The sequence below is a fragment of the Pristis pectinata genome, chromosome X (genome assembly GCF_009764475.1).
Source record: "Pristis pectinata isolate sPriPec2 chromosome X, sPriPec2.1.pri, whole genome shotgun sequence".
Classification (NCBI taxonomy): domain Eukaryota; kingdom Metazoa; phylum Chordata; class Chondrichthyes; order Rhinopristiformes; family Pristidae; genus Pristis; species Pristis pectinata.
In genome coordinates this window covers 12,795,988-12,822,459 of record NC_067450.1, presented here as the reverse complement: position 1 = coordinate 12,822,459, position 26,472 = coordinate 12,795,988, and the positions used below count along the sequence as shown (strand labels likewise).

Sequence of the window (26,472 nt, the reverse complement as noted above, 5' to 3'; positions counted from 1 at the left end):
TTGACATGAGGATCTAGGTTGGAAGTGGGAGATGGGGGAGGATAGGGTCTGTCAACATTAGGTATTAGTGGCATAAAGTTTTGGCGTCACTCACCAGTTGGTTAATTTGTCAGAGCACATCACCCCCCCCACCCCCCCCCCCCGTCCCCCTCTGATTTTCACTGCATTGATTACTGCAGGGGCAAAAAAATCGACACCACTGTCTTCAAAAGAGGAAAGATTAAAGACAAAAATTGGGAAGTCGCTGTGTTAGGTTTCTGACAAATCACATGTTATCAAGGAGCGTTGCCGTGACGATTTGCTGCACAGAAATTTACCACTGGCACAGCTGAAGTTTGATCTCACTGGCCGTTCAGCTTTGGATGCCCAGCGGGTTCACCACAGTTGTATGTGGTCTTAGGTCACGGCGTGGAAAGGCTGGATTCAGATTGGGAGAGGTTGTTTGGTGGCAAAGTCTGTGAGCCGTGCGTTTGGGCCTGACTTTATCCCACTCATGCTGACGTTCGGACATCCCAATTGGCAGAATAACTCCATTTGACACCCACACTAAGAAAGATTTCTTGGAATCCTCTCCTTCCCTGCAGTCACACCCCTCCCAAAAAAAATGTGACCAAAGCTTCAGCCTCTTGGAAACAGGCAGATAGCAAGCCCACGGTTTCCCAGTTATTCCCCACCTCTTTTGACTGAGATTCCTCCTGTCACCACCTTCCCAAACTTCACTCACTTCTCATTTGCACCGCCGTAAATGCTTTGGGAGCTTTCAAAGGCGCTGCGGGGCTGCAAGGTTATCCCAAGATAGAGGAGGGATCACCTAGCAATGGCCAAAGGGCAAAAAAGGGGGACCAGGCAGTCGTGAGAGGACAAAGGATAGAAGGAGCCTGCGTGCTGGTGACCACAGACAGCACAGCCACCAAGTATCAAGTTCCTTTCCCTCAAGCAGAACTGAGAGTGAGGTGAGATCAGCCAGCAACCTCAAGGCAGCCTGTTCACAGCTCTCCTAACAATGGAGCTGTAATGGAAACAGCTAAAAGGTCAGAGTCACACCCACCCTCAAAACAGAACAAAATTCAACATTAAAAAAGAATTTGGACATCAAGCAGTTAGAAGAGCCAAGCTTGGTGCAAAATGTGGCCCTGCTTCACAGTCCTACTCTGTGGGATTTTCAGTGCCCACACCTGAGCAAGGCTGCTGCCACCTGTACAGGCTCGCCCAAGAGGGAGTCTGTGCCCACAGGAGGGTGAAAATGACAGAGTGATGCAGCATGGACGCCGATCAACCCCTCACACTCTATATTATTCCCAACCCCTTTTTCTTTCCCTAGAGCCCCATAACTCTTGACTCCTTCCACTGCCTCAGAAGGTAGAAGCAACTGGAAAATGTATAATGAAAGTACACTCTTCCAAAGGAAGACAAGAGTGTGGGGAAACCACAAAAGGACCATCACAGTCTATCCGGTTTATCCCAGAGTTCAGAAAAACCATTAAACTTATCTCTTACCCTCCCCTCAGTCACATCCTTTGGCACAGAGACTATCCAGCTCACTTTTGCATTTGCCGATACCGTCCAACTCCACGGTGACTTCGGGTGTATCCCGCCCACCACTTTGGGTGAAGCGGGTAGATCTAAGCGGTTTGGTCATCTCCCCTCTTCTGGCGACCTCTCTTTAAGACTCCTGGTGGCGGTGATTAGCGTTGAAAATAGGAAACGTAATAAATAAACAGGCAGACATTTTGCCTACAAGTGGCTTTCTTCCTCTTCCACTGATCGGTTGAGTCCAGGGATATACTTGAGCAGCCTCTTCCGCAAGCTCTTCCTCCTAGGTTTCCTTGGAAGTGTCCCAAAGGCATTTTGGTTGTTGCATTTCTCCCAGGAGGAGGAGGAGGAGGAGCTGACTCCGTTGTGACCAGCCCTGGCGCTCACACTCCTTGTCAGTGCCTTCTTGGCGAGGACCACCTCATTACTGTGAGTGCTGCGGCTGTCATCGCTGCTCATGTCTAAGGGGTCAAAGACACAAGTCTGATAAATGGGCTCGTCATTGCCCTCCATGGTGCTGGTGCTGCTGCCACTCGAGTGGCTCTGCCTCTGGGCCTCTGGGCCGTGGTAGAGACCTTGACCAAAAAGGCTGGCTCTGACCGATTCGAAAACGTCATAAACACTCGGATCTTTTGACACGACCCCTGGAGAGAGGGCACAAACACCAGGCGGTAAGGTCGACAGACTAGACGGTTTGCCACATTTATGCTGCCACTCGGGTTCCAAAACACTGGCATCCTTTCACCCGAGCTCCTTCCACTCATGTCACTAAATCCAGCGCTCTCATCTTCAGGGCAGGCTACCAGATTCAGTTTGCGCACTGAATCTACAACTCTGCTACTAGAACGAAGGAGCGAGATTTAGCAGATCAAGTGCGGAGGGAAAGATTATGAAAGAAGGTCACCCAATGCCTGAAATAATTGAACAACCATGTTAATTACCAGTGTTAACTGCCAGGATCTAAATGAACCCTGGCCTTTCTCTGTCTAACTGTTGCCATGATCCCAAGTTCCTGTTACTGTGAGGACATCAACACCAAGCCCAACCATGTTCACTCACTTGCAATTTCCAGCAAGGTGCAGTGGGCGATGACAAGGGAAGGGGAGGAACCCCAATAGGTCCCCCCCAACATGCCACGTCATGTCCCCATTTGGCCGAGAGTGCTGAGACTTACTGTAGCACCCTCGGTGCCTACCCCAGAAACCTCAGCACAAACTCAGAAGGAAGCGTTACCTTCTGCCCTGTACAACTCAGTGGCCCCGCTGGATCTCCAACACATCAGCCACTGAATTCATCCAGTGAGGAACCCAGTCAGGACACTGTGGACATAGTGACCACAGGGTCTAGATCAGCAAAGCCAGTGGATTGGGATCTGGAGCCCTGCCTGCAAAGAACTTAACCAATCTGCTGAGTTCTGTGCTGGCAATATGCCTGGTCATAATTTGGGCTTGCTGTCCGGGCAAGATCGAGTGGAAGGCAGTCTTCAGGAGGTAGGGGGAGGGGTCAGGTGCTAATCTCTGGTGGCAAATGAAAGAAAGCTTGTGTTTGGCCATTCGCTACGTCATGCGTTCACTGGTCTGCCACTTATACCTATCTTATTGCCGACAGCCACCTGCATTGGACGATTTGCCATCATCACAGGCACCAGTCACAAAGGCGGTCAATGCGTGTTAAGCGCGGCGACTTTTGCGGACTGTTCGCGCCTTGTTGAAATGCTGCTGCACCCTTCAGCCCCCTCCAGCTCTCCAACATTAAAGGCTGCAGGCCCTCCCTCCCTCCTGCCTGGTTATTATGGGGTGCTGGATGAAGATTCTCGCCATGCTTCTGGGACGGGTTTTCTGTCACATCCCCGCCATGCACAGTGGACACATTGCGCTGGCCCACTACAAGCAGCAGGGAACGTATCCATGCCGTGTGAAGAAAACGGCTGCCCGCAATGATCTCGCCATCTGCGTATGCATTCGTTCAAAGGCAAGTACATATTACCTCCATCCTGACCCAAAAACCTCGATGAATAAATGTGAGGAGCCACAAACTGGACATCCCAGGCTGACCTTCAATCACATGGCCCCAGTGCCAAAATTATGAATGCTTAAAATGACTCCACCTCACGCCCTTTATTTTGCAACTGGGGCTGTGCTTGCTGCTGCTATGCCTCTTGGTTAAAACTGGGATCAAAGCTGCATCAATCAGAAAATCCTTGCTGTGTATGACCCAAGCTACAGTTACCCAATATAATCAGCTTGCTGTGCCTGGCCTGACCACTGAGAAGGAAATGATGAGTTCACCTACCATGCACCAGTCTCTGTTCCTGGGCCATTAGTGACCTGTACTCCTCCCATTTCTCCTGCAGTGTTTGCTGGCAAAGAACAACAACAATGAAATCTCACACACAAAGGAAAAAATAAGCTTGCTGCAAACGTGACAGAAATTCATCTCCCAAATGACCTCGTCACGGCCCTTTTTGTCTGCCTGCACTGCACTTTCTCTGTAACTGTAACACGACATTCTGCATTCTGTTATTCCTTTATACTACCCTGATGTACTTATGTGTGGAATGATCTGTCTGGATGACGTGCAAACAAAAGCTTTTCACTGTATCTCGGTACAGGTGACAACAATAAACCAGCTACCAATTCCCATTGGTGAGTGAGTCGCTGTGAAGAGAGCCGAGAGGTGAACAGAAGATGGGGGGTGGGGGGTAGGGGAAAAGTGGGGTGGGGACAATGGGGGAGGGATGCTGAGATTCTTCAAAAGGACGTAACAGCTCTGGCAAAAGGCCGGGGCCTCAAACCCCAGCATGACTGATCATGGAATGGGAACAGGCCAATGAGGTGATCCGCCTACAGACTATGTTCAATCCTGATCTATCGTGGAGTCTACTTAGACGTGTTTATTACCTCTAGTATCCAGGGAGGTCAGACGTAGAGAGGCAGATGTTGAAATAAGCTATGCTTTTCTGCCATGAGGTTTCGTTGTTACCAGTCTCAGACTAGCTCAAGGGATGAACTTAAGAACATCACACCATGACTCCCTGGCACACAAGGTTTCTAACACCAAGGTGCTCCCATGCATCAACGTGCCTGTTCTGTGGGTGAGTGTGGAACACGCTGAACCAAGTCAGTGCAGGTGGGCCACAGGACCCGGTCCTGATGGGATATTGGAGGACCTATTAGAAGGAGGGACCAGTTTTCAGTCACCTGTACATTATACATGGAATGGCACTGAAGAGGTGAGATCCAGCAATCACAGATCTTGGAAGAGCCAAACACTTCCAAGAGCATGAGGGAATGTGCTGCTGGAGCTTCAATGAGAAATCATACCAAACACTGGAACATCTACTTAAAAACCTCTACATCCTCTGGCTATACAGCTTGACAACCCTCAATCTCACAAAAACCAATCCAGATCTTCCTTTGACGCTACTAATGCCAAAGAAGTACTTAATCTGGGAACCTGTTGTCACCAGAATTTGTCCTTATCTCAAGTCCTGTGAGAAATATGATGATATTGCATTTTGTGCCTCCTAATTCTGCACTCACTGTGCACGTTACATGGACAGCACTCCGCAGCCCATAGATAGTGGCAGGCAGAAAGCAGTTTACCTTCAGGTATTGCAGTCTGGTTTCCAACTCTGCTCGTCTGATGGAAGTTCCGTACACAGTCTCTAGCCTGCCAGTGGAAAGGTAGCAGTCAAACACTGAAGGGCAGATTTTCCAAATATTACCTCTCTTTCCACACTCATTTCTTCTTTTGGCCACTTCATAGCACTATCTTATTGCTTCCATGATCTTCCCCTGAGTAGTTGGTTGTAGCTGCTCCTCATTCTATCCTGATGCTACTCTATAACCAACTACCTGCACACAGAAGAACAGCTGAGGTGGATATCTGACATAGTCACTCTGTGCCTCCCCCTCTCCAGGCCTCTCCGCCGGTGTGGTTGGACAGCATGCCGGAGCAAGGAGCCAGGGCAGGAGAGCGGAGCACTTGTCCCCCGGGATGCTACTCTCCGGACCCATTCCTCCCTCTGATGGTCCAGTGAGTGAATAGAAATTTGCTAAGTGAGTCATCAGTGGCTTAATGTGGCAATTGCTACCCAGTAGGAGGTTGGCGAACCCACTATATGAAGTTTACGCCTTAAAAGTTGTTGTGGAAACCTACAGTATGAGGAAGTATTATCAAAAAAAAAAGCAGAAGAGACCACTGGAGTCAGAGATTAGCCCTCACTCACTTGTACATTGTACCAGCCTTGTGCTGCCTTTCCAAAATTTAATCTTACGGAAGGAAAGAGTCAAATTCCATGAGTACAACTTTCAGCCACTACAGTAAATGTCCTTGCGACGCAACCAATGCAAGACAGGTTTCTAACTGTGTGAACAGGAATCAATTGGAGCAACAGGTCACCCTGAGATTCCATTCGTGACCTTACGTCACCAGCCTTCCTCCAGTTCAGTGCCTCCTGTTGTTCTAAAGCTGACAGAAGATAACTGCAGACATCATTAGGCTAAGGATCAGTACCATTCCTTGTGTTTGATTACCTCAGGCAATTTCCAGATGACTTGATAAGATCCACAATATCTCGATGGCGGAAACCATCAACAGATGTCCTATTGATGCTGGTGATGGTGTCGCCTGGAAAGAAAACACAACCATTGAGTCTCAAAGTAACCACAACTTACAACTGTGACAGTCCCTCAGGTGAAACACCCTCCCACTTGTCTATCAAGACAGGAACTCTGCACAAGAAATGGAACAAAGAGTAATCACTTCAGTGAGGTGCAGTTGAAGAAGCAAGGACTCTTACCCAGAGGTGACAGGAGTGACTGAATTGAGCTTAGTTGGTAAATTAAGTTGCCCCATGTGGAACTGACCTGCACAGACCAGGAAGGTCCCAGGAGTGGCTTCTGGTCTGTGTAGGTACAACAACCGTCCCTGACGTTCTTTGGGCTGGGCAGGACAGTTTCCTGCTACAAAATGACTCGTCTGCATGCCAGATGCAAATTAAAAACTTACACTTTCTTGTGGAGACAGGAGAGACGGCAGATGTTCGAATCTGGAGCAACACACAAGATGCTGGGGGAACTCAGTGGGTCGGGCAGCATCTATGGAGGGAAATGGACAGTCGAAGTTTTGGGTCGAGATCATTCATCTAGACTGTTGCCTGTCCATTTCCCTCCATAGATGCTGTCTGACCCACTGAGTTCCTCCAGCACCTTTGTGTTACACTTGAGTCCTCATGATGTCATGTCTCCCATTCTGCCTCACAGAGGGCTCCCAGCTCGGTGTCCACAGAGACACGAGTTCACCCACACAGGTCTCAGTCAGGGGATGGTAACATCTCGGACACTGGGATTTGCCACCAGCCATTGATCGCTCCCATGGACCCATCGGGGTCTCCTGAATAATAGCAACCTTCTCCCCAACAGGAAAGGTTTCAGGCCCTCAGTGAGCAGGTGGCCGTGGATCACCAGGAGAATTTCCTGATGGTTAACGCCACGTTTCCTGGAGGCACCCATCACTCCCTAATCCTGAGGGAGTCTGCACTGCCGGACGTTCCCACTGTCTGGAGGAATGGATCCCGGGGGACAAGTGCTCTGCTCTCCTGCCCTAGCTCCTTGCTCCGGCATGCTGTCCAACCATACCGGCGGAGCGCCGAGACAAGGACTAGAATCCTTGTGGAAACGCCGTTGGTCTCCTCGAGATGCGGTTCCGGAAGCTGCATCAGTGCAGGGACGCCCCGTGGTCCACGCCCGGTGGCTGTGGAGACTCCATCACCGTGTGCCGCCATCTGCACAGCCCGGCCAATCCCTGGCAGTAACCAGCGCCGGAGGAAGAGCAGCAAGGAGAGCCGGAGCCCAAGGGCCATGAGGTGGAGCCTGGAGAGCAGGATGAACAGGAGGAAGAGGAGAGTGCGGGGGGATGCCCCTGATACCATCCACAGACTCATCTCCCACTGAGCAGAGGGCAGGCAGTGTCCACACAGGGCAGAAGGGACTCCCTGATTGAGTCACCCTGAGGAACCACAGTCCCCACCCTCTGACACCCCAATCATTACCACCAATGTACCACCCCAGGAGCCAGCCAGGGGAGCCCTGACCATCTATAAATCCACTCCCATCCTGCTGTGCTGGTCCACCTACACCGACCACAACACCTCAATGAGTGAACCCCTGCCCCAATTAGCACCTCAATGAGTGAACCCCTGCCCCAATTAGCACCTCAATGAGTGGACCCCTGCCCCAGTTACTTCCTAACAACTTGCTGCAACATCCCTGTCATCCTTGATGAGTGACACCTCACTGGGACCCCCACAGGGAATGCATTCCCTGTGGGTCCCCACTCTACAGGTGGAGACAGTGGTGTGCAGAACACCTTGACATTTCTTTCAGTGTAACTCCAGTGTGTGGGGATCCTCACCCCCGGAGGAGGTCACTGCAGACACCTCCTGCCAGGACCTTCTGATGTTGGGCTTGGTGAATCTCATAGTCCCATCCCCCAGTGCCCAGGACCTCTCTCCTGGCATCTCTCTCCTGGCCTGTCTCCCATTGTACAGGACTTCCGTGTCCCCTTTGGGTGAATGTGGGAGCAGCCCCCTTCTCCCCTACAGCCTCCCTTTCCTCCGAGTGTGTGGCTGCTGTGGGGACTGTGCCTTTAAGGGCTGATGCCCTGGTCTGGTTGCTGTGCAACAAGCTGTCAGCTGATGCACGAAATAGGGTTCAGACCAATCAGGAGCCGCAGTTCAGTGCTGGTTTCTGGGTGTAACCCCCTAACGCCATCTCAGGCTGGAGTGTGGCCAGTTTTGTGAGTTTTTGTTGGTGACCTAATGAGGCATTTATACTACACACACCCATGTTTTAGCACACCGAAAATGGGCACAATCTAATGTCTAAGTAGGTGTTTCTGATGACCAGAATCAGGCAGTCAGGGGACTCAGTTTAAGTTTTCTCCAATTTTTTTATTAACTTTTTTTGGGATTGGGCATCACTGGCAAGACCAGCACTTATTGCCCCATTCCTAATTGCCCTTGAACTGAGTCACTTGCTGGGCCATTTCAGACTCAATGACTTTGAGGCCAGGATGGGTAAAGTTTCCTCTCCTCAGGAGGATTGGTGAACGAGACAGGTTTTATGACAATCTGTTAGTTTTTGTGGTTATTTACTTGGTCCATATTCCACAGCTGGTGTGGTGGGACTTGAACTCACGCCTCTGGATTGTTAGTCCAGGCCTCCAGATTACCAGTCCAGTTATTTAACCGCTGCACCACCACCGGACCAAACAAGTTCCAACAGCATAGCGTGCACCCAGTACTGGGCCAGTAAATCAGCCCAGGATATGTGGTCGGGATCCAGAGTGAGGGTTGAACCCATGATCTGCTGCGGTCATTAAACAAAAGTCACATCCTGAAGTGGATTTAATGAGCACCTCAAGCACTTGAGATGTGTGACTTTTCTGGCTAGCTATATTAGAACAAGATCGTTATCAGGTGATAGACCATCAATATATAAAGGCCTGGTTTCTTACTGAATGGAAACTTCATTAATAACAGATTTTGAGTCAATTTATTTTTCTTAACATCCTCACCACCAACATGCAACCTGTCTCTCCCCACCCCTGAATTTTTCCTCTCCTCCCCCCAGTGTGAGAACTGAAGCTACATTATTGTTCCACTCTGTTTATCATCTCTTGCCAAGTGATGGCGAGCTGCAACGGTGGAACCTCTGGGTCATGGAGCGTTCCAGTGAAGATTGTTGCCAGAATTCGTGGTCCTGTCTTCTGAAGGCCACCTACTCAGAATCGAATCAATCCCCCTCCCTCAGGTGGCTTCTGATGGCTCGGTTCTGCATTGCCTGCATTTCCTGTTTCTTAAATCTCCCTTGACAAACAGTTTTGTTGCAGAATCACAGAGAATATTTGCAGAGAACAGCCATTTGGCCCAATGTTCTGGGCTAGCTCCACTTTGAGCAATAATCCTATCTTCCTGCTCTTTCTCCATAGCCTCTAATATTTCTGTCCAAATCTTTGCCTTAAGCCATCACTTTGACACATCAGTAATGTTTGAACTTCCAAGTACGACAGTTGTGGGTTGAAGTTCCGCACTCCAAACACCTTTCAACTGTCTGAAAGGATGGGAGAGGCAGAAACTGTCATCACACTTAAACAGGACTTTGCCATGTACTTGAAGAGACAACTTGAAGAGACAACTGTCGGGCAACGGGCCCAGCACTGCTCCAAAGAGTACAACCTCAACTTTACCACGTGTGGTAAACCTCCTCTGCAGCCTCTCCAAGGCTTGGCATCCTCTTTAAAGTCTGATGCCCAGATTTAGATGCAATTCATCTACCAAGGCCTAATCAAGGATTTAGAAAAAACTCTACTATTTTGCTTTCTCAGTGACAGTCTTGCAAAAAAGACAAAACTTTGGCAGCTGCCAGTTAATGTATCTTTAAGTAGATTATCCTGCAATTTTCCTGAACTGGCCAAAGGGTTCCAGGTCAAACGTGTGTAACCGAATTGCTCAGGTGCCTTGATCCAACAAGGAGACATGACAATAAATTGGGAGGAGACTGCAGCACAGTTAAGAATCACTGAAGCAAAGGAAGTTAATGACAGACATTTATTATAAAGAAAAGGTTACAAAGGGGGGTGGATTTACATGTCTCCCTCTGCCTATTAGTTACCTTGTCTCAGCCCACCTAGCTGGGCTGGGCTGTTCTCACGGACCCGACACACAAATGTGCACATTTCCAGTGTGTTCTCGTCTCGGTGATGTAAGCCATATGTCTGCAAACAGAACAGAAAACATAAAAGTGTGCCTCTCAATAAAAGTACAGGGAAATAACACAGAAATGTACAAGGGTATGACGGTTCACAAGGGGCAGTGAGAGAGAGAAGGGGGATGGGAGTGTTTGGCAGGAGAAGGTGGCTACATATGCTTGTCTCACATGGTTACAACCATAAGTCTTTATGGAGACCGTTGGCTGCAGGAACCTCTGTCAGTTCACCTCCTCTCCTCAGAGAATACGCCAGATGCAATGAGAGGGCCGAAACAGAGTTTCGAGATGGTGAAAAGTAAAATGAATCATACCTGAATTTCAAATCCAAAAGCTTCATCATCTTGCTTTTCTAAGGTAATAATTCTCCTAAAGACAGAAAAACAAAAAATGATACCATCCATTGGAAATACTGTATGCGTCTTTTTTTAACAATATCTTTTCTACCTTCCAAATTTCTTCCTTCTCATCACCCCAGCTACCGAGGAACTGTCCCACAGGTACGTTCCCCAATCAGGTAACTTAACAAACCTGATTCCACCTCTCACTCAAACATCCCACCGTCATACATTGTGCACCCTCTAACAGTCACTGGGTGGTGATCTGAAGCAACCTGACTGATTTTAGCTCTTTCTCCCAGTGCACAAGCACAGAAGCCCCCTGCTGCCAGTCACAGAGCCATACAGCACAGAACAGGCCCTTCGGCCCACCACGCCCATGCCAACCATGTGGCACCCATTTACACTAATCCACATTCTCCCCATATTTCCATCAACTCCCCAGATTTTACCACCCACCTACACACTGGGCATAATTTGCCCACCAACTCACACAGCTTTGGGACGTGGGAGGACACTGGAACACCCTGGGGGAAACCCACCCAGTCACTGGGAGAAAGTGCAAACTTCACACAGACAGCACCGGAGGTCAGGATTGAACCCGGGTCTCTGGAGCTGGGAGGTAACAGCTCTACCCACTGTGCTGACATACTTCCCCAATGTCCAACATTATCAATAAGCTTACTCCTCTAAGTCAAGGCGCTGACTCTGGGATCTTCCCGAGTCTGAAACTAATCCCAAAAATAAAGATGCATCTTACCTTTCATGCTCAGGAGCGTCTGTCAGTGTTTTCCATTTCATTAATGACCTCTGCAAAAAAAGTCAGACCATTAAATTCCAAAATAAAAGCTGGATTAGCATTCCTGATACAATTAGGGAATATCCTGACTGGCCCTATGACCTAAAATGCACTGAACGAACTGGTGTCTGTGCCATGATGTCAAGAATGGGCTTGTGATCAAATCTAGACCCTGAGATTACAACACTTCACGTGCATACCTGTGCTTCCTCTCCTGACTGGTCCCTTCTTGGGCTGTCTCAGATTTATTATGCAGATGCCTCCCCTCAAAATATTAATTCCTTCACTCACTTCAGATTAAATAACTTTAACTATTTTGTCTCCCAAGTTGCTGGAACCAGTGCCAGAGCAATCAGTCTATAATTCCTGGAAACTCCGGAGCATCTCCAGTTTCCAGGAATTATAGCAACCTATGTGGGGTTAACACATTGAGTCAGATCTCCACAGTGAAACAACCCTTATCTCCTCACAGGAAATTCTTTAGCTCCTTCGTCAGCTCAATGTGTTTCCTGAATGTGTCTCTGGTCTGGCCCCGAGCTCTGGCTGAAGTGACATTATACACAGTCAATCTCTGGTTTATATTTGTTGTAAGGAATGAAATCATTTTGTTAATTGTCTTGACTGGGACTGCAATGTGGCCAGGTCATTCCAGCGACTAGAAGTTGCTTTCATCTTCACAGGGTGTTTCAGTTCAACCGCAACTGATACACCAGCTCAAATCCCCATCTTCCACGAATTTTATGAACTCACTTGACACATGCACACTTTGGCTCTGTTACTTAGCCAGAGAGACCTGGGCTGCAGTAAAACAGCCCACCTCCTGCTGAAGCTGACAGTTTGGGGTGTCAGAACCAGCTCAGTCCTTCTGGGCCAGACAAGAGTAAAAACAAAATCAGCCTTTGTTGACCTTTGTCCAGCCAAAAGGTACACATGATCCTTGTGGTGATGTCGGGATTGAGCTGGGCTCTAATTCTCCCATAGCTGAATAGCACACTGGCCTTTGTTAATTGGGTCATTCTGGCAAGGGCACCTGGTATTGGAACCCATTGTGCGGCAGGGTCTTCAAGAGATGGCAGGTAACTGATGCCAGGATGGAGATCTGTTGAACATACAGCAGAGAAGCTGGCCGTTCAGCCCCACAGCTCAATGTTACTGTTTAAGCTCCATGCAAGTCTTCCCCCACCATCTCACCCCATGAACATAACCTGTTGCTTTCTTCCTCATCCAGCTTCCCCTTAATCTATGGTATCGACCTCAACTACTCCAAGTGATACTGTTCCACATTCCGGAGTAAAAACATTTCTCCTGAATTTCCAGTTAGCTATTTAGTGAAAAACCACACAGACCTTCAGTTCCACCCACAAGCACAACTCCCAAATGCAGTTAAGTTTCAGATTGGCTGCCTCTTCCTTGATAAAAAAGTGCCTTTTCCCCTGTAGGATTCGATGAGGAAAAGTAAACAATGCTTATCGCACATCAGGACTTGGCAAGGCTAGTTTATCCTTTGCTGGCACGTCATTAAGGAGAAGTGCTCAGCTGAGATCACTTATAAATGTAGATCGACAGTTTTCCAGGACATATCTGCTGAAGGGGTCTAAGTCACTCGTCAATCACTCTTTGCCTGTGTATTTTTCTTGACTCACTGATCCACCAGCACTATATGGTCAGAGCAGCAGAACAGGCCAGTGCTGCATCAATCAGTGATCAGCCAGAAGTTGTTTGTCCAGTTGGCACCATGCATGGGTACCAACAGCTGGAGAAACAGGACCTGACACCTGAGCAAACAAGCTGAACAAGATTTAGGAGCACCCTCGTGGACCCCTCGATGGAGTGCCATCCACCAACCAAGGCAATGTCAGCACATTATTCAAACCTAGCTTCTGAAGAAGTGGCGTACACCCTGGTGTAATACAGGAGGGATTCACTCTGCTGCGTCTGTTGAATCCACTGCAACAAGCAAGCTGGCAGAGGTCTGGACAACAACCACTTGCACGACTGTTGCATCCAGTGCCAGGAAATAGCGATCCAGAGTGGGAATCCTGGCTGATATGTTTCCTTTGGGACTCAGCTGCCTTGGCCAATTAGGACACTTCCAGTTGAGACCAACTAACTCAGTGCAGACAGGCCTCTCTGGCTCGCGATTCTACCCAGCAGTGCCATCGGCAATGTTCTTAAAGAAAAAGAATGGCGGGTTTAATCCAGCACAGACCTTCAAGCTCTGCGCTCACCATATGCAGCAAACATGTTGCAGCTGGAGGCTGCAACAACAAATTACAGTCAGCTTCAAAGGAGAAGGCGAGGGAATGTAATTACTGTTTACTCCAGTCGCAGCATTCCATCTATATGGCAAGGAGCTTAACGTCGAGAAGGAAAGCATGGCCCGGGACTGATTAACCATCCAATGAAGGCCTGAGGCTGAGTGGGTTGTTTATATTTGGGCTGCTTCTTCGTAAAATCGCTTGATACAAACTTCCACCTTGAGAGGAAGTTGTGATTATTTTGTAATAAAACCCTTCTCTTGAGGTTGCCTTTTGTCACCACCACCTCTCACCTCCCGGCCTCTGTCACTGTCTCCACCCTCCCCTCCTCATCTGCCCATCACCCCTCCTCACCTGGATCCACCTATCACCCACCCCCCCCCCACCCATCACCTCTCTCCCCTCTATCATTCAGTCCAGGTGAAGGGTGTCTAGCTCAAATGTCAACTGTTCATTCCCCACCCCCCCCCCCCCACAGATGCTGCTCAACCCGCCGAGATCCTCCAGCAGATTGTGTGTTGCTCCAGATTCCAGTATCTGCAGTCTCTTGTGTCTCCTTCTCTATAGGTTCTGGTCACGGCCTAACTATGAGGAGGTATACACAGCCAGGTGACTGAATGCTTGGTCCAAAAGATGGGCTGTATGGTCTTAAAGGCAGCAGAAGGTACAGCCACTGGTGGTGGATCAAAGGGTATCAGAGGAAGCACAAGAGGTCAGAATCAGAGGAATGCAAATATCTCAGAAAGCTGACAGCAACTGGGAGGGACAAGGTTTGACACATAAGGGTGAAAAGATCGGTGCTTGGGCTTGTCAGGAAAGGTTTCTTTCTAATTTTCTGCAGAGGCAGATACCTACACACAGACAATAGAGAAAGGAGTCTCATAATTCCTGTTGGTAAATCTGTGCTGTGCTGTTCCAGTGGCGCAGTCTTGAAAGTGCTGCTCCATTGCAGCATTTTGCCAGGGCCACGATGTGGGAGGCAGCGTGATTTGGTTGGCTACCAATCAATTAGGCAGATCTCCAGCCGTCCATGCAAGGACAGGGGGACAAGTGGTGGTGTTGCTCAGTGGTAAGTCCAACCAGGAGAGCAGGAGGAAAGCTGCAACAGTAAAACTTCTGGCACATTTCCACTGCCACCAACAAACAGCGAAAGGCCATGTCTGCTGATGAAATTTCTATTTCTCTGTTGGCACATACCTAACTGGGGCACCTGGCCATGCCTTGTCCTCGACCTCTTGGACCAGGTCCACGTGACATGCTCTCCTGTCTTTTGAAGTCCACATGATCTAATTCATGATGCACTCAGGGCAATTGCAGGAAAATAACGTGATACATCAAAGCAAAGTCCTCTCCTGAGACTCACTACCTCCAGTGGTTCGACTGGAATTAATGCTTTAAAAATGTGCAATTAAAAAGATTTAATCAGAAGCAATGATTGGGTGCATTGGAAGTACAGGAAATGCCAGTGACCATGTCCTCAGGGGCTCACTCCCTACTTCTGGATAGGACTGTTCCCCATTCACTCATGCTGTGTGGGACCCAAAGGTCCACTGAAAGCTTCATCCTTCAGGATAATGGGCTTGACAATCTGTATTTAAATAGAGCCTTTAACATAGTAATATGCACCGGGCACTTCACAGGGAGCACCATCAGGCTGCAAAGTGGAATCAGTGAAAGTGGGTGGTTGATGGGCGATCAGTGCAGGATGATCTATAACTATGATTTAAACAGGAGCTTTAGAATACTCTAAGCGTTGGAGCCAAGTATGTCAAGGATCACAGGGGTGAAAGAGCCGGAGTTTCGAACAACACACTGTTGGAGAACTGGACCTAACCATACGGGGGTGGGAGCAAACAGCGCCGAATGCGACGGGGAAAGGCAACGCCGTCGCCAAAGTGCGGACTGCCCTACAGTTAAAACCAGGCAGCGGTAATTTAACGGCTGTGGCCTCTGTGGATGGGTTCAGTGTGCGGATTGCAGGGATATTTCATCAGTTTCCTCGCAGCCCGTTTTCCTGATTGGTTGCGAATGGGGGGTGGGGGGGGAAGAGGATGATTTATAATATCATAAATGTTGCTGCTTCTGGTTTCCATTAGATTTTATTTTAACTGGCAGCAGATTCAAATCGGCACATTAAAGCCCTTCTCTCTCTTGAAGAGCCAAAGCAATTTCCTCATTCCTTGGTTCCCAGACAAAACTGTCCCTCGACCCGCTGAACATCCCACCCAACAATGCATCTCCTCGCTGATCTTTGCCAGAGTTCGATCTTGCTCTCTCTCTCTCTCTCGAACTATTTAAACCGGCAGTGCACGTTTCTATTTGTGGCGAGCTTGCAGCCCCAGTCACGCCGACTGCACACTCAGCGGGGAGTGATTCTTCTTTGGAGCGAGTCTTGATTGATATCAGACAAGAACAAACTCCCGCTGCAAATCTGCAGCTCGTCATCCGCGTGTGTCAGCGCTGAGCTGGAATAAATGAGAGTTGTGTGTGGGGTTGAAGCAAGGCGAGAGTGCCCTGTGTGGTACAGGCTGGTCCTCCCGTTCCAAAGTGCGGTGGCAGCTAGTTGGTGGCGCTAAAACTGTCCCCGGGGTTTGGAGTGGCAGAGACATCTCGCACTTGGCAGAATTACCAGTAACTTGGCGTCCTGTCGAGGCACTCTGCTGCAGAGTGTCAGCTGCAAGCATTTCTATCGCTAAACCATGCACACGGGCTCAGAGCTCCAGCCCGCACACTCACGGTTGCACTGGATGTAGAACACCTGGTCTGCACGTTGGCGGGATCTTCCGAGAGCTCAGACCAGATCTGACCACGTTTCCAGAACTGCAACGTTGGGGGTGAAGAGACGGGCTGAAAGCACTTGGGAACCTTGGTCACTTTGATGACATACAGCCAAACGTTACCACAGGGTCCATTCAATTCTTGTGTGAACGTGTGCCCTTATCAATAGAGCTCTTCCCCTTCCGGGCATGGTGTGTCGCACCGTCGTCCACACCCACAGCAGGGGCAGCTCCATAAATGCAATGTATTCTGCCTCCACTTTGCCCCAAAAATCTGTAAATAGAAACCCCAACTGTGGCAGTTGGACAGTTTCCATTTCGAGTATCATCCCTCCCCATGCCCTCTTTGTGTGAGACTGGTACATGGCACCGTGGTTGTGGCCAGAGGCTGTGAACTCATTCTAAACTCACTTCAGACAGGAGATTTTCATCTGAGTGGGTGCAAACTGGATCCAAACTCAGGTACCAGAGATGACGGGACTATGTGTGCCAGGTTCATTGGAAAGTATGAAGCTGATGTCTCTCTGGAATAAATAGGACATTTTTTAAACTCATTCACGTTCCAAGATGTTGGAATCACTGGCCTTCCCAGCACTTACTGCCCATCCGTGAGAAGGAGGGGGTGAGCTGCCTCCTTGAACCGCTGCAGTCCTTCTGGTGAAGGTGCACCCACTGTGCTGTTGGGGAGGGAGTTCCAGGGTTTACACCCATTGACAGTGAAGTTGATGATATAGTTCCAAGTCGGGGGAGGGGGGGGGGGGGGGGGGGGGGGTGGTGTGGCTTGGAGGGGAACCAGCAGGTGGTGGTGTTCCCCCGCACCTGCTGCCCTTGTCCTTGGTAGTAGGGGTCCTGAATTTGGAGGTTGCTGCTGAAGTAGCCTGGGCAAGTAACTGCAGTTTCATCTTGTAGACAATGCCTACTGCAGTCACTGTGCACCGGTGGTGGAGGGAGGGAGTGTTTAGATGGGGTGCCAACTGAGTGGCTGCTCTGTCCTGGATGGTGTCGAGAGTTGTTGGAGCAGCAATCACCCAGGCAAATGGAGAGTGTTCCCATCACAGGGAACGGAGGGAGATGGATCATGTGCAGGCAGATGGAATTAGTTTAATTTGGCATCATGTTCACAGACATTGTGGGCCGAAGGGTGTGTTCCTGTGCTGTTCTGTTCTGTGTCCTATGTTCTTAATCTTGGCTCATGCCTTGTAGATGGTGGAAAGGCCTTGGGGTGTCAGGAGGTGAGTCACTCACCGCAGGATCCCCACCCTCTGACCTGTTCTTATAACAATATTTGTGGTCGGTCCAGTTGAGTTTCTGGTCAATGGTGACTCCCAGAGTGTTGACGGTGGGGGGGATTTAGCAACAATAATGCATTGAATGTCAAGGGTAGGTGGTTAGATTCTCTCCTGTTCGAGATGGTTAGCACCTGGCATTTTTACAATGTGAATGTTAGTTGACACTTAACAGCCCATGTCTGAATGCTGTCCAGCTCTTGCTGCAGGCAGGAGTGGGCTGCTTAATTTGCAAGAACTTACAATTGCAATTGGACATAGCGCAATTATTAGCGAACATCCCCACATAGTCAAGGGACATAAAAGGACTGTTATACATCCTGTTGTCCATCCTTAACATAAATACAGCCTCTCAGTCATTAGTGTGTGTGGTAGATTTCATTGCACTTCATTGCATGGACAAGTGGTAGTCCATATCAGAAAATCTGTACTGACAATGACGTCATCACATTTCAACAATTAGATCCAATCAGGTGCTGCTGATCATTGTATTAGCATGTATGTTTTGCTGGCGTGACATTGCTGACTAATTTCAGGGTTACCTTCTTCCACCAAACTATCAACCTTTATAGACAGAGTTAAGGAAAACAATGACCTCCAGTTAATAAGGAAGTTATCTGCACTTACTGGCAAACCTGACACCGGTGATGTTTCCCATTATCTAGCCCACAAATCCCAGCCAGCATCTCAGATGAGGAATTGAAATTGTCCACCTCGACTGCAGAACCCAGCCTGTTTTGCTCAGTTTCCACAGCGCCATTTTCAAACAACTGCTGCTAATTTATCTTTTGCTCAGAAAAGTCACATGTGGTTCAGAACCATTATCGGTTGAGACCAAATTGCATTTGACCACAGAGCAAGTAAACTTTAGTGTTTATGTGCCTGGATTTGTGTTTAGATCGCAGTGTTGAAATGAAAAGAGAAAACGCTTTGCCATAATTACAAGTTTTCAGTCTGTTTCAGAAGTGAAACTCCACAGCAAATACACACAGCAGCTCTCATACTTTATATAAGAAGCATCTGTAGTGCAAAGTGTGATTGAAATACCAGAATTATTGCTACTCCCTCCACCGCCATGTAGTAACTGCAGTTACTTGCCCAGGCTACCACAACAGCACCTCCCAAACCTGCCACCTCTGCCGCCAAAAGGCTGCAGGTGCACGTGAACACCACCAACTGCAGCTGCCCCTCCACCACCCTGACTTAGAAATATATCACTGGTTCTAAACCTTGGAGCTCCCTAAGTAATCTGGCAGTACCATGAACAGATGGACCTTAGCGATTCAAGAATAAATTGATTACCAGTTTTGCAAGGACACCTGGGAATAGGCCTTGCTAGCACTGACAATATCTGGAGAATTAGTCTTAAAAATTAGATTGGTGATTGAGGTTTTGTAATAGCCACACTGTGATCTAGATTTTCTCACCACAATGGGCTAAATTACGCTCCAGTGAGGAAGGCTGTTCTGTCCAAGTTGCAATGACCAGCATGCATTTGGCCTCTTCACTTGTGCATCTGAACTTCCACTCTGCTGCCGGACTCAGCAGCAAGTCCCAAGGGCAGCTCTGGATCCCACAAGCTGGGGGGTGGGGTGGTCTGTGTGCACTTCACACCTGGACCCTCAGTGCGCAAGCAGCAAGCCCATTCATTGAATGGGGGGAGGTCACCAACCTTCATTAAACAGGTAAGTTAGCTTAAGACTTCATATTAATTTTTCTCTATTTAACTTTATATTTTTGTGTTTTTAATTAATTTACAATGGTACAATGTATTTTAACCACATCTATTATTTTCGCTTTTTACATTTTTAAATATTTAAATCCATTTAAGCTTTTAACATAACGTTTGGTAAGTTTGCAGATGACACAAAATTGGCAGAGTGTGGGTAGTGAGGAAGGTTGTCAAAGGGTTCAGCAGGATATAGATGAGTTGGAAATGTGGGCAGAGAAATGGCAGATGGCGTTTAATCCAGAAGAGTGTGAGGTGTTGCACTTTGGGAGATCAAATGTAAGGGGAAAGTGTACAGTAAATGGCAGGAACATAAAGAGCATTGAGGTACCGAGGTGGAAGTCCCTAGCTCCCTGAAAGTGGCAACACATGTCGATAGAGTGGTAAAGAAGGCGTACGGCATCCTTGCCTTCATTGGTTGGGGCGTTGAGTATAAAAGTCAGGAAGTCACGTTGCAGCTGTATAAAACTTTGGTTTGGTCACACTTGTGTGCAGTTCTGGTCGCCCCCATTACAGGAAGGATGTGAAAGCTTTGGAGAGGGTGCAGAAGAGGTTCACCAGGATGCTGCCCGGATTAGAGAGTACTAGCTATAAGGAGAGGTTGGACAAACTTGGGTTGTTTTCTCTGGGGTGTCAGAGGCTGAGGGACAACCTGATAGAAATACATTAAATCATGAGAGGCATAGATGGGGTAGATAGTCAGAGTCTTTCCCCGAGGGTGAAAATGTCAAATACTAGAGGTCATAGCTTTAAAGTGAGAGGGGGGAAGTTTAAAGGAGATTTACAAAGGTTTTGTTTTACACAGAGAATGGTGGGTGCCTGGAATGGGCTACCAGGGAAAGTGGTAGAAGCAGATAGGATAGTAATGCTTATGAGGCATTTAGACAGACACATGAACAGGCAGGGAATGGAGGGGTAGAGACCGTGTGCAGGCAGATGGGATTAGTTTAGATTCGTATCATTGTTGGCACAGAAAACGTGGGGCTGAAGGGCCTGTTGCTCTGCTAGGTTCTATCTTCGAACATCAATGATATTTAACCATAGTGTAAATCCCTCTGACAGCAACCGGCTGCTCAGTGGCAGCCTCCACTACAACACATCCTGCTATGGTGAACTAGGAAAGTGAGGCACACACAGAGTTGGCACAGGAGCCACATGCGGGTAGCAGACTGGTTCAAGCACAAACTGGCAGAGTATTTTAATGCCAATGTTGACCCAATAGGTTAAAGCAATGGGAATTTTATGTACATTAGTTTCATCTACCTCTTGAGTAGAAGGAGGCCATTTGGCCCATTCTCAAAACCATCCCATCAATCCCATCCCATTCCCCTCAACCTGTTCTCTCTCCCACAGTCCCATCAAGTCACCTCAGATTCTACCCCTCACCCACACAATGGGGACAATTTACAGCGGCCAATCAACCCACCGACCCGAATGTTGTTGGGATGTGGCAGGAAACCAGAGCACCCAGCGGAAACCCACGCAGTCACAGGGAGAATGTGCAAACTCCACACAGACAGAGCCAGAGGTCGGGATCGAACCCAGGTCTCTGGAGCTGTGAGGCAGTGGCTCTACCCGCTGCGCCACTGTTGTAGATCTGAGATCTAAGACTTGTTTTCAGGCCCCCAGCCTGTCTCTAGGTCGAAACATTCACAAATGTTTCAATATGTCACTCCACATGTAAAGTTACCTCAGTCCCTGTCTGCAGTTCCCCACATGATCAGCTCCTGATTTCAGCTATGACATTGTGGTTTGTTGCTGAACAGTCACACACGTCCCCACAGGAAAATGGAAACACTAATCACCATGGGCCTGTTAGACCTGCTTCAAGTAATAGCCTTCCAACAACAACGCCTTGCACCTGTAACATAGGGATACATCCCAAGAAACTAAACAGCAGTAACATAGGCAATGCCGAATCACGCAAGGAGATATTTGGAATGGTGGAATTAGGTGCGAAGGGGCATCTTAAAATGAGGACGGAAGCAGAGAAATTCCAGAGAATAGGGCCTAGCCACATGAAGTAATGGGCTTCCAATGTTAGTCATTAAGTCACATAGCACTTTACGGCCCTAAAAGCAGGGAATGGGATTAGTATAGATCGGCAAAGAGGTCAGCATGGACATGGTGGGCAGAAGGGCCTGTTTCTGTGCTGTACACTCCATCACTCTCCGATTCCATGAATCTTGGTCCTTTGCCTTCTCTGCCTTGATGATTCAAATGCTTATGGAGATATTTCTGAAAGGCTGTGGGAGTCTCTGCCTCCACCACCCCCCTCAGGCAGTGTGTTCCAGATTCCAACAATTCTCCAGGGGAATAAAGTGTTTTTGGGAATACATCAGAGAACTCAACAGACAACGAGTGCAGAGTTCACAGAGGACTGTGGGGTTGGAGGAACTTTGAAAAACAGGGAGGGGACTAGCTTTCAGACCAAAGTGACTTGCTTTTCATACCTAGTGCTTCTTTTTAATGGGCGGTAAGGGGGGATGGCATTGAAGAGAAGGACATGACTGAATTTCAACTCAGTCAGCAATCACACTTGGATGGAGGCAGGGATACACATGGAGAAGAAACACCCCCCCCCCCGAAACACCTACACCCCATGCACCACACACTCGCCCATCTTCCACTGTAACCAAATCAAGTTGTAGCGTGCACATGGATGGGTTTGTGGAATGGACTCCCAGTGAAGTACACTGATTTGAGATCAATTGGCACCTACAATGAGGAACAAGATCAATGTGCGTTGAGAAGATTGAGTGGCAACACTCAACCTTTTGTCTCAAGCATAGAATGTTAAATCAAAAGTTACACGCCAGGATGACATCTTCAAACTCTCTCCCACAAAGAGCTGCCAAAGGCAGCTCCTAAACCAAGAATGATCGGCTTTCGCTTGAGGTGGGTCTTAAGGAATATGAGAGAAGGGCAGGAGAAAGCTCATCGCGATCCCATTAAATGGCAGCAAGGGTCCACGTTCTTCCGATGTTCCCAATCTGCTTTCAAATGGGTTATCGTGTTTCAAATAAATAGCTTATTTGATAGAAATACTATCACCAATGACTGATCTGTACCTTGGCTCGTAGTATGTTAATGTTTTTACCTTACAGAAATCCAGGAGGTAAGTTTTCCTGCAATAGTGATTTCTGCCGATGTTTCTTACAATAGTACCTCAAGAGGTGGTAAGGAGCCCATGAAGGTGGGGAGTGGGGCGCTCTGAGAGTATCCATGGGCTGAAATTAAACAGTGGCTCCCTCCCCAGTCAGATGAATTTTAAACCATTTCCATTGAAGTGCAGCTCAACGTGAAGTCCCAGCTAACAACCTCTGAAGGTCCAGAAGAACTTTGTGACTCATCAGATTGTTATAGAAAGAGGCTATTTGGCTCTGCTTGCCTGTGCCAGCTGTTTGGCTGAGGTATCTCATTACACGCACCCCCCCCCCACCCACCGTCCTCCTACCAATCCTTCCCATTCGCCCTTTACATATTAATCCAATTCTTTTTTGAAAGTTAATGCATCCAAGATGACCGACCTGAAGCACCGTCTGATTCGCTCTGTCCACACAACAACGAACACTCATACAGCACTTTTACTGCAGCGAAATATCACGAAAGGGTTTGCAGAAACATTTTCAAACAAAACTTGACACTGAGTCACACTAGGAGATATCAGGGTAGAAAATATAGCTGGAGAGACTTCGGGAGGGAAATCCACAGCTAACGGTTTGGGGATCTGAACGCACGATGACAAGTGGTAGAGCAATTTAAATCCATGGAATCCAGAGCCATAGGGACGGGACGGGGGGGGGGGGGGGGGGGGGTTAGTTCCATGCATAGGCTGTCGAATCTGGAGCTGATCTCGAAGCAAAGAAGGTCCAGAGCAGGTGGACAAAATGTTGACAGGTTAAGTTGGGGTAGATGGAGGCGATTAACGGAGGGGTCAAGTATCAGAAGATACAGAGAAGACACAAGAGACAGCAGATGTTGGAATCTGGAGCAAATAACGAGTCGCTGGAGGAACTCAGCTGGGTCAGGCAGCATCTGTTAAGGGAAACGGACAGTCGACTCGTTTCGGGTCGGGACCCTTCATCTGGGCCAGAAGATACAGTTTGACAAAAGTTCCAGGCTTGATGTGTTTTGCACAGTGAGTTGTATCCTAGGAACATGCGGTGGACGCAGATTCAACTGTGGCTTTTGAAGGGGTCGTGGATATATATTTTAAAGTTGCTGGGTCATGGGGAAAGAGCGGGGGAATGGGCTTGCTTAGATTGTTCGACAGAGGGGCAGCATAGACAAGGCCGCGGGGAGATCTGAAAACAAGGATCGAGGTGCTGTTTCGACGGGAGCCTGGGTGAGCAAACACAATGGTGATGCGAGTTTACACGGCGCCTTCCAACAGCGCAGGATTTGAAAAAAAAACCCACCTGGTTCCTCATCATCTACGTCGAACTATGGGTTAAACTACTTAGCTTTCATATGAAAAGCAATCGTGTAATTGGCCAAGGTCGTGCAAATACTAAGAGGAAGCGCACCTATACATGCTCCATGTACATTTAGTTAACTGTGATTCATCAAAAGTTTCACTTCATATTGATGTCATCTCGCTTCCACAAAATGTTTTTTTAACTCGTTGACTCCCATTGTTCAGGGGACAGACTATCATCATTGCAACAATAGGTTGCAAGGCGTTAATTCTCTCGCTTTTAAACTAGAAAACTCCCTTAGAAAAAATTACTTTCATTAAAAACTCAGAATGCCAATCTTAACAAAAAACTCCCTGCTCCAAATAAACCGTTAAATACAAGCATTTAAAAATTAAGATTGCCCCACTATTGCTGACTGTTGATAAATTCCACTTATTGTATCTGATTACATAAACAAGAGCGGTGGATGTGTCTCCTGGAGGTTCATCATCCTTGAACGCACACGCCTGCTGTGGCTGTATGTTTATACAGCACAGATCTACATATTTTCTAAACAGCGGGCATTCTGCAACAACCACACAAAAAAGAGAACGTTTGCAAAATGGCAAATAGTCCTCGCCAAGAAGTTTTGTCACGGTTCAAACGGGCGCGCCCGCCAATATACCAGGAACAATCTCCCTCATTACAGCCCGTTACTGAAATACGTAATGTTTCAATTTGGATAATTTGCAAGTGAATGTAATTAATCATTTCAGTCTTTCTGAAATAGAGGTACCGGTTTTTATTTTTTTAAGTGGAACTTTCAGCGTGTGTTTGGTTGCTTCCGTACCTGCTTGTGACTGCGAGGCAGCGTGCCTCCCGAGTAGGCGAGGGTCTTGTAAAGTTCGGACGCCTTGTAAGTTTCAGCGCCGGTTTTGTAAGTTTCACTGCTGCTTTTGTAAATTTCGTTCTCGGCCCCACAAGACGCGGCGCAATCGGCGCTGCCGTAATCCTCCTTGCGACTTAACCTCTTCACTCTTCGAAAGTCATTTTCCAACGATTCTCATTCTAATTTTCTTTTAACCGGATGGAATCGAACAACGACTCTGCCTCCAAGTACCAAAGTGGGAGCTGCTCCCTGACACGAGTTTATTAAAGCGTCTAGACGGATGTAGCAACCCGCCCCCTCCCGCACGTGGTCGAGGTGTGGTTACAGTTTCATTTCCCCCCAAATCGATAAGAATCTGCAAATAATGAGAAGCTTTCAACTGTTCTTTTTAAATCTCACTACCGCCCTTAACAAAAGCGACGTAAATCCGTCTTTACCCTGCCGGCAGAGTTTGCAATTTATATTGGAAGAGCTCATTTATGCGGACAATCCTGATGTCGACAACGTTACACATTCCGCTGGGGCCTTCAAATCAACCACATTTGACCCAGGTCGTGAAATACAGATGGAATTTGAACGGTATCATTTTAGCTTATTATGACATTAATTTATTATAATGGGACTAGTTTAGATGGGCACCTGGGTTAGCATGGACGAGTAGGGCCGAAGGTCCTGTTTCCGTGCTGTATGACTCGATGACACGCCCAAGCAGCCTGAGTTGTGGTAGCACAATTGCTCACAGTAAAAGGACGAGAAGTTACCCTTCTCCCATGGTCAAATATTTAGCTGAGCGGTGAGATTTACAAGTCTATGGATCCCTAAAGGTGACAACACAGGTGGGTAAGGCGGTGAAGGCGGCATACGGGACACTGGCCTTCATTGGCCGGATCATAGAGCAGGGAGGTCATGGTACAACTTAATAAAACTTCAGTTAGGCCACAGCTTGAGTACTGCATGCAGCTCTGGTCACCACACTGAACTATATTCAAAATATTCTTTTCTGAAGAAAGAGACCTTCAGTTCAATTCCACAGACTCCAGGTCCCACAGAGATGGGGACAGTGTTGGTTTTGTAAGGGAGGAGGAGCTTATTGCCGATTCCATGAGAACGGGTCACGTGTACCAGCTGTCCATCACATCCTTGTATGATCTGATTGGTGAATGAGGGCTGTCCCAGTCAGACCTCGGGCGGGTCACTACCTGCAGCTTCATTGGTGTTGGCGGTGATTCTGATTTCATATTCCTCAGTCTTCAGCCCTATGGAGGTGGGGGAGCCCTCTTGCCAGGAGTGGGAAGGAAAGGGTCGGATCAGAGACGTCGTCACATGGAAAGAGAAGGGACACAGAGTTAAAGGTCTAAAACCTCTCCATGTGCCTGTCCTGAGCCACATGTTAACAGGGCATTGGTGAGCCACCCCCCAGAGGTCTGCTCTTCATTGTTAACACCAGGGGCGTGCTTGCTTTCCAGTGGTGCCAAATACAGGGCAGGATCCCACACACATGTGAGTAGTGGCGGAGAGGTTGGCCTTCCAAACCCTGCAGACAGAAGGAAGTCCACAGTTTTAAGCTCCCAGGAAAGACTTGAGTTCAGGAGATGGTGGAGTGGCTTGTGTTCAAAATAATGAGGAGACGGGGGTGGGGAGGAGGAGGAGGGTCACTTTAATTCTCCACCCCACTCCCACTCTGATCTCCTG

The 26,472-nt window shown here is 48.1% G+C and overlaps 1 protein-coding gene across 1 annotated transcript; it reads right to left on the bottom strand.

Annotated features, from left to right (window-relative positions):
• Positions 1–176: 176 nt before the first annotated feature.
• On the bottom strand, positions 177–24,991 carry tamalin (trafficking regulator and scaffold protein tamalin). The gene is made up of 8 exons (XM_052009719.1): positions 24,742–24,991; positions 11,403–11,452; positions 10,619–10,673; positions 10,212–10,314; positions 6,072–6,165; positions 5,139–5,205; positions 3,826–3,892; positions 177–2,177 (listed from the first exon to the last, which is right to left on the bottom strand). Exons 2-8 carry the CDS (start codon positions 11,441–11,443, stop codon positions 1,735–1,737), a joined length of 870 nt encoding a protein of 289 aa, XP_051865679.1. The 5' UTR covers positions 11,444–11,452; positions 24,742–24,991; the 3' UTR covers positions 177–1,734.
• Between the last annotated feature and the right edge of the window lie 1,481 nt (positions 24,992–26,472).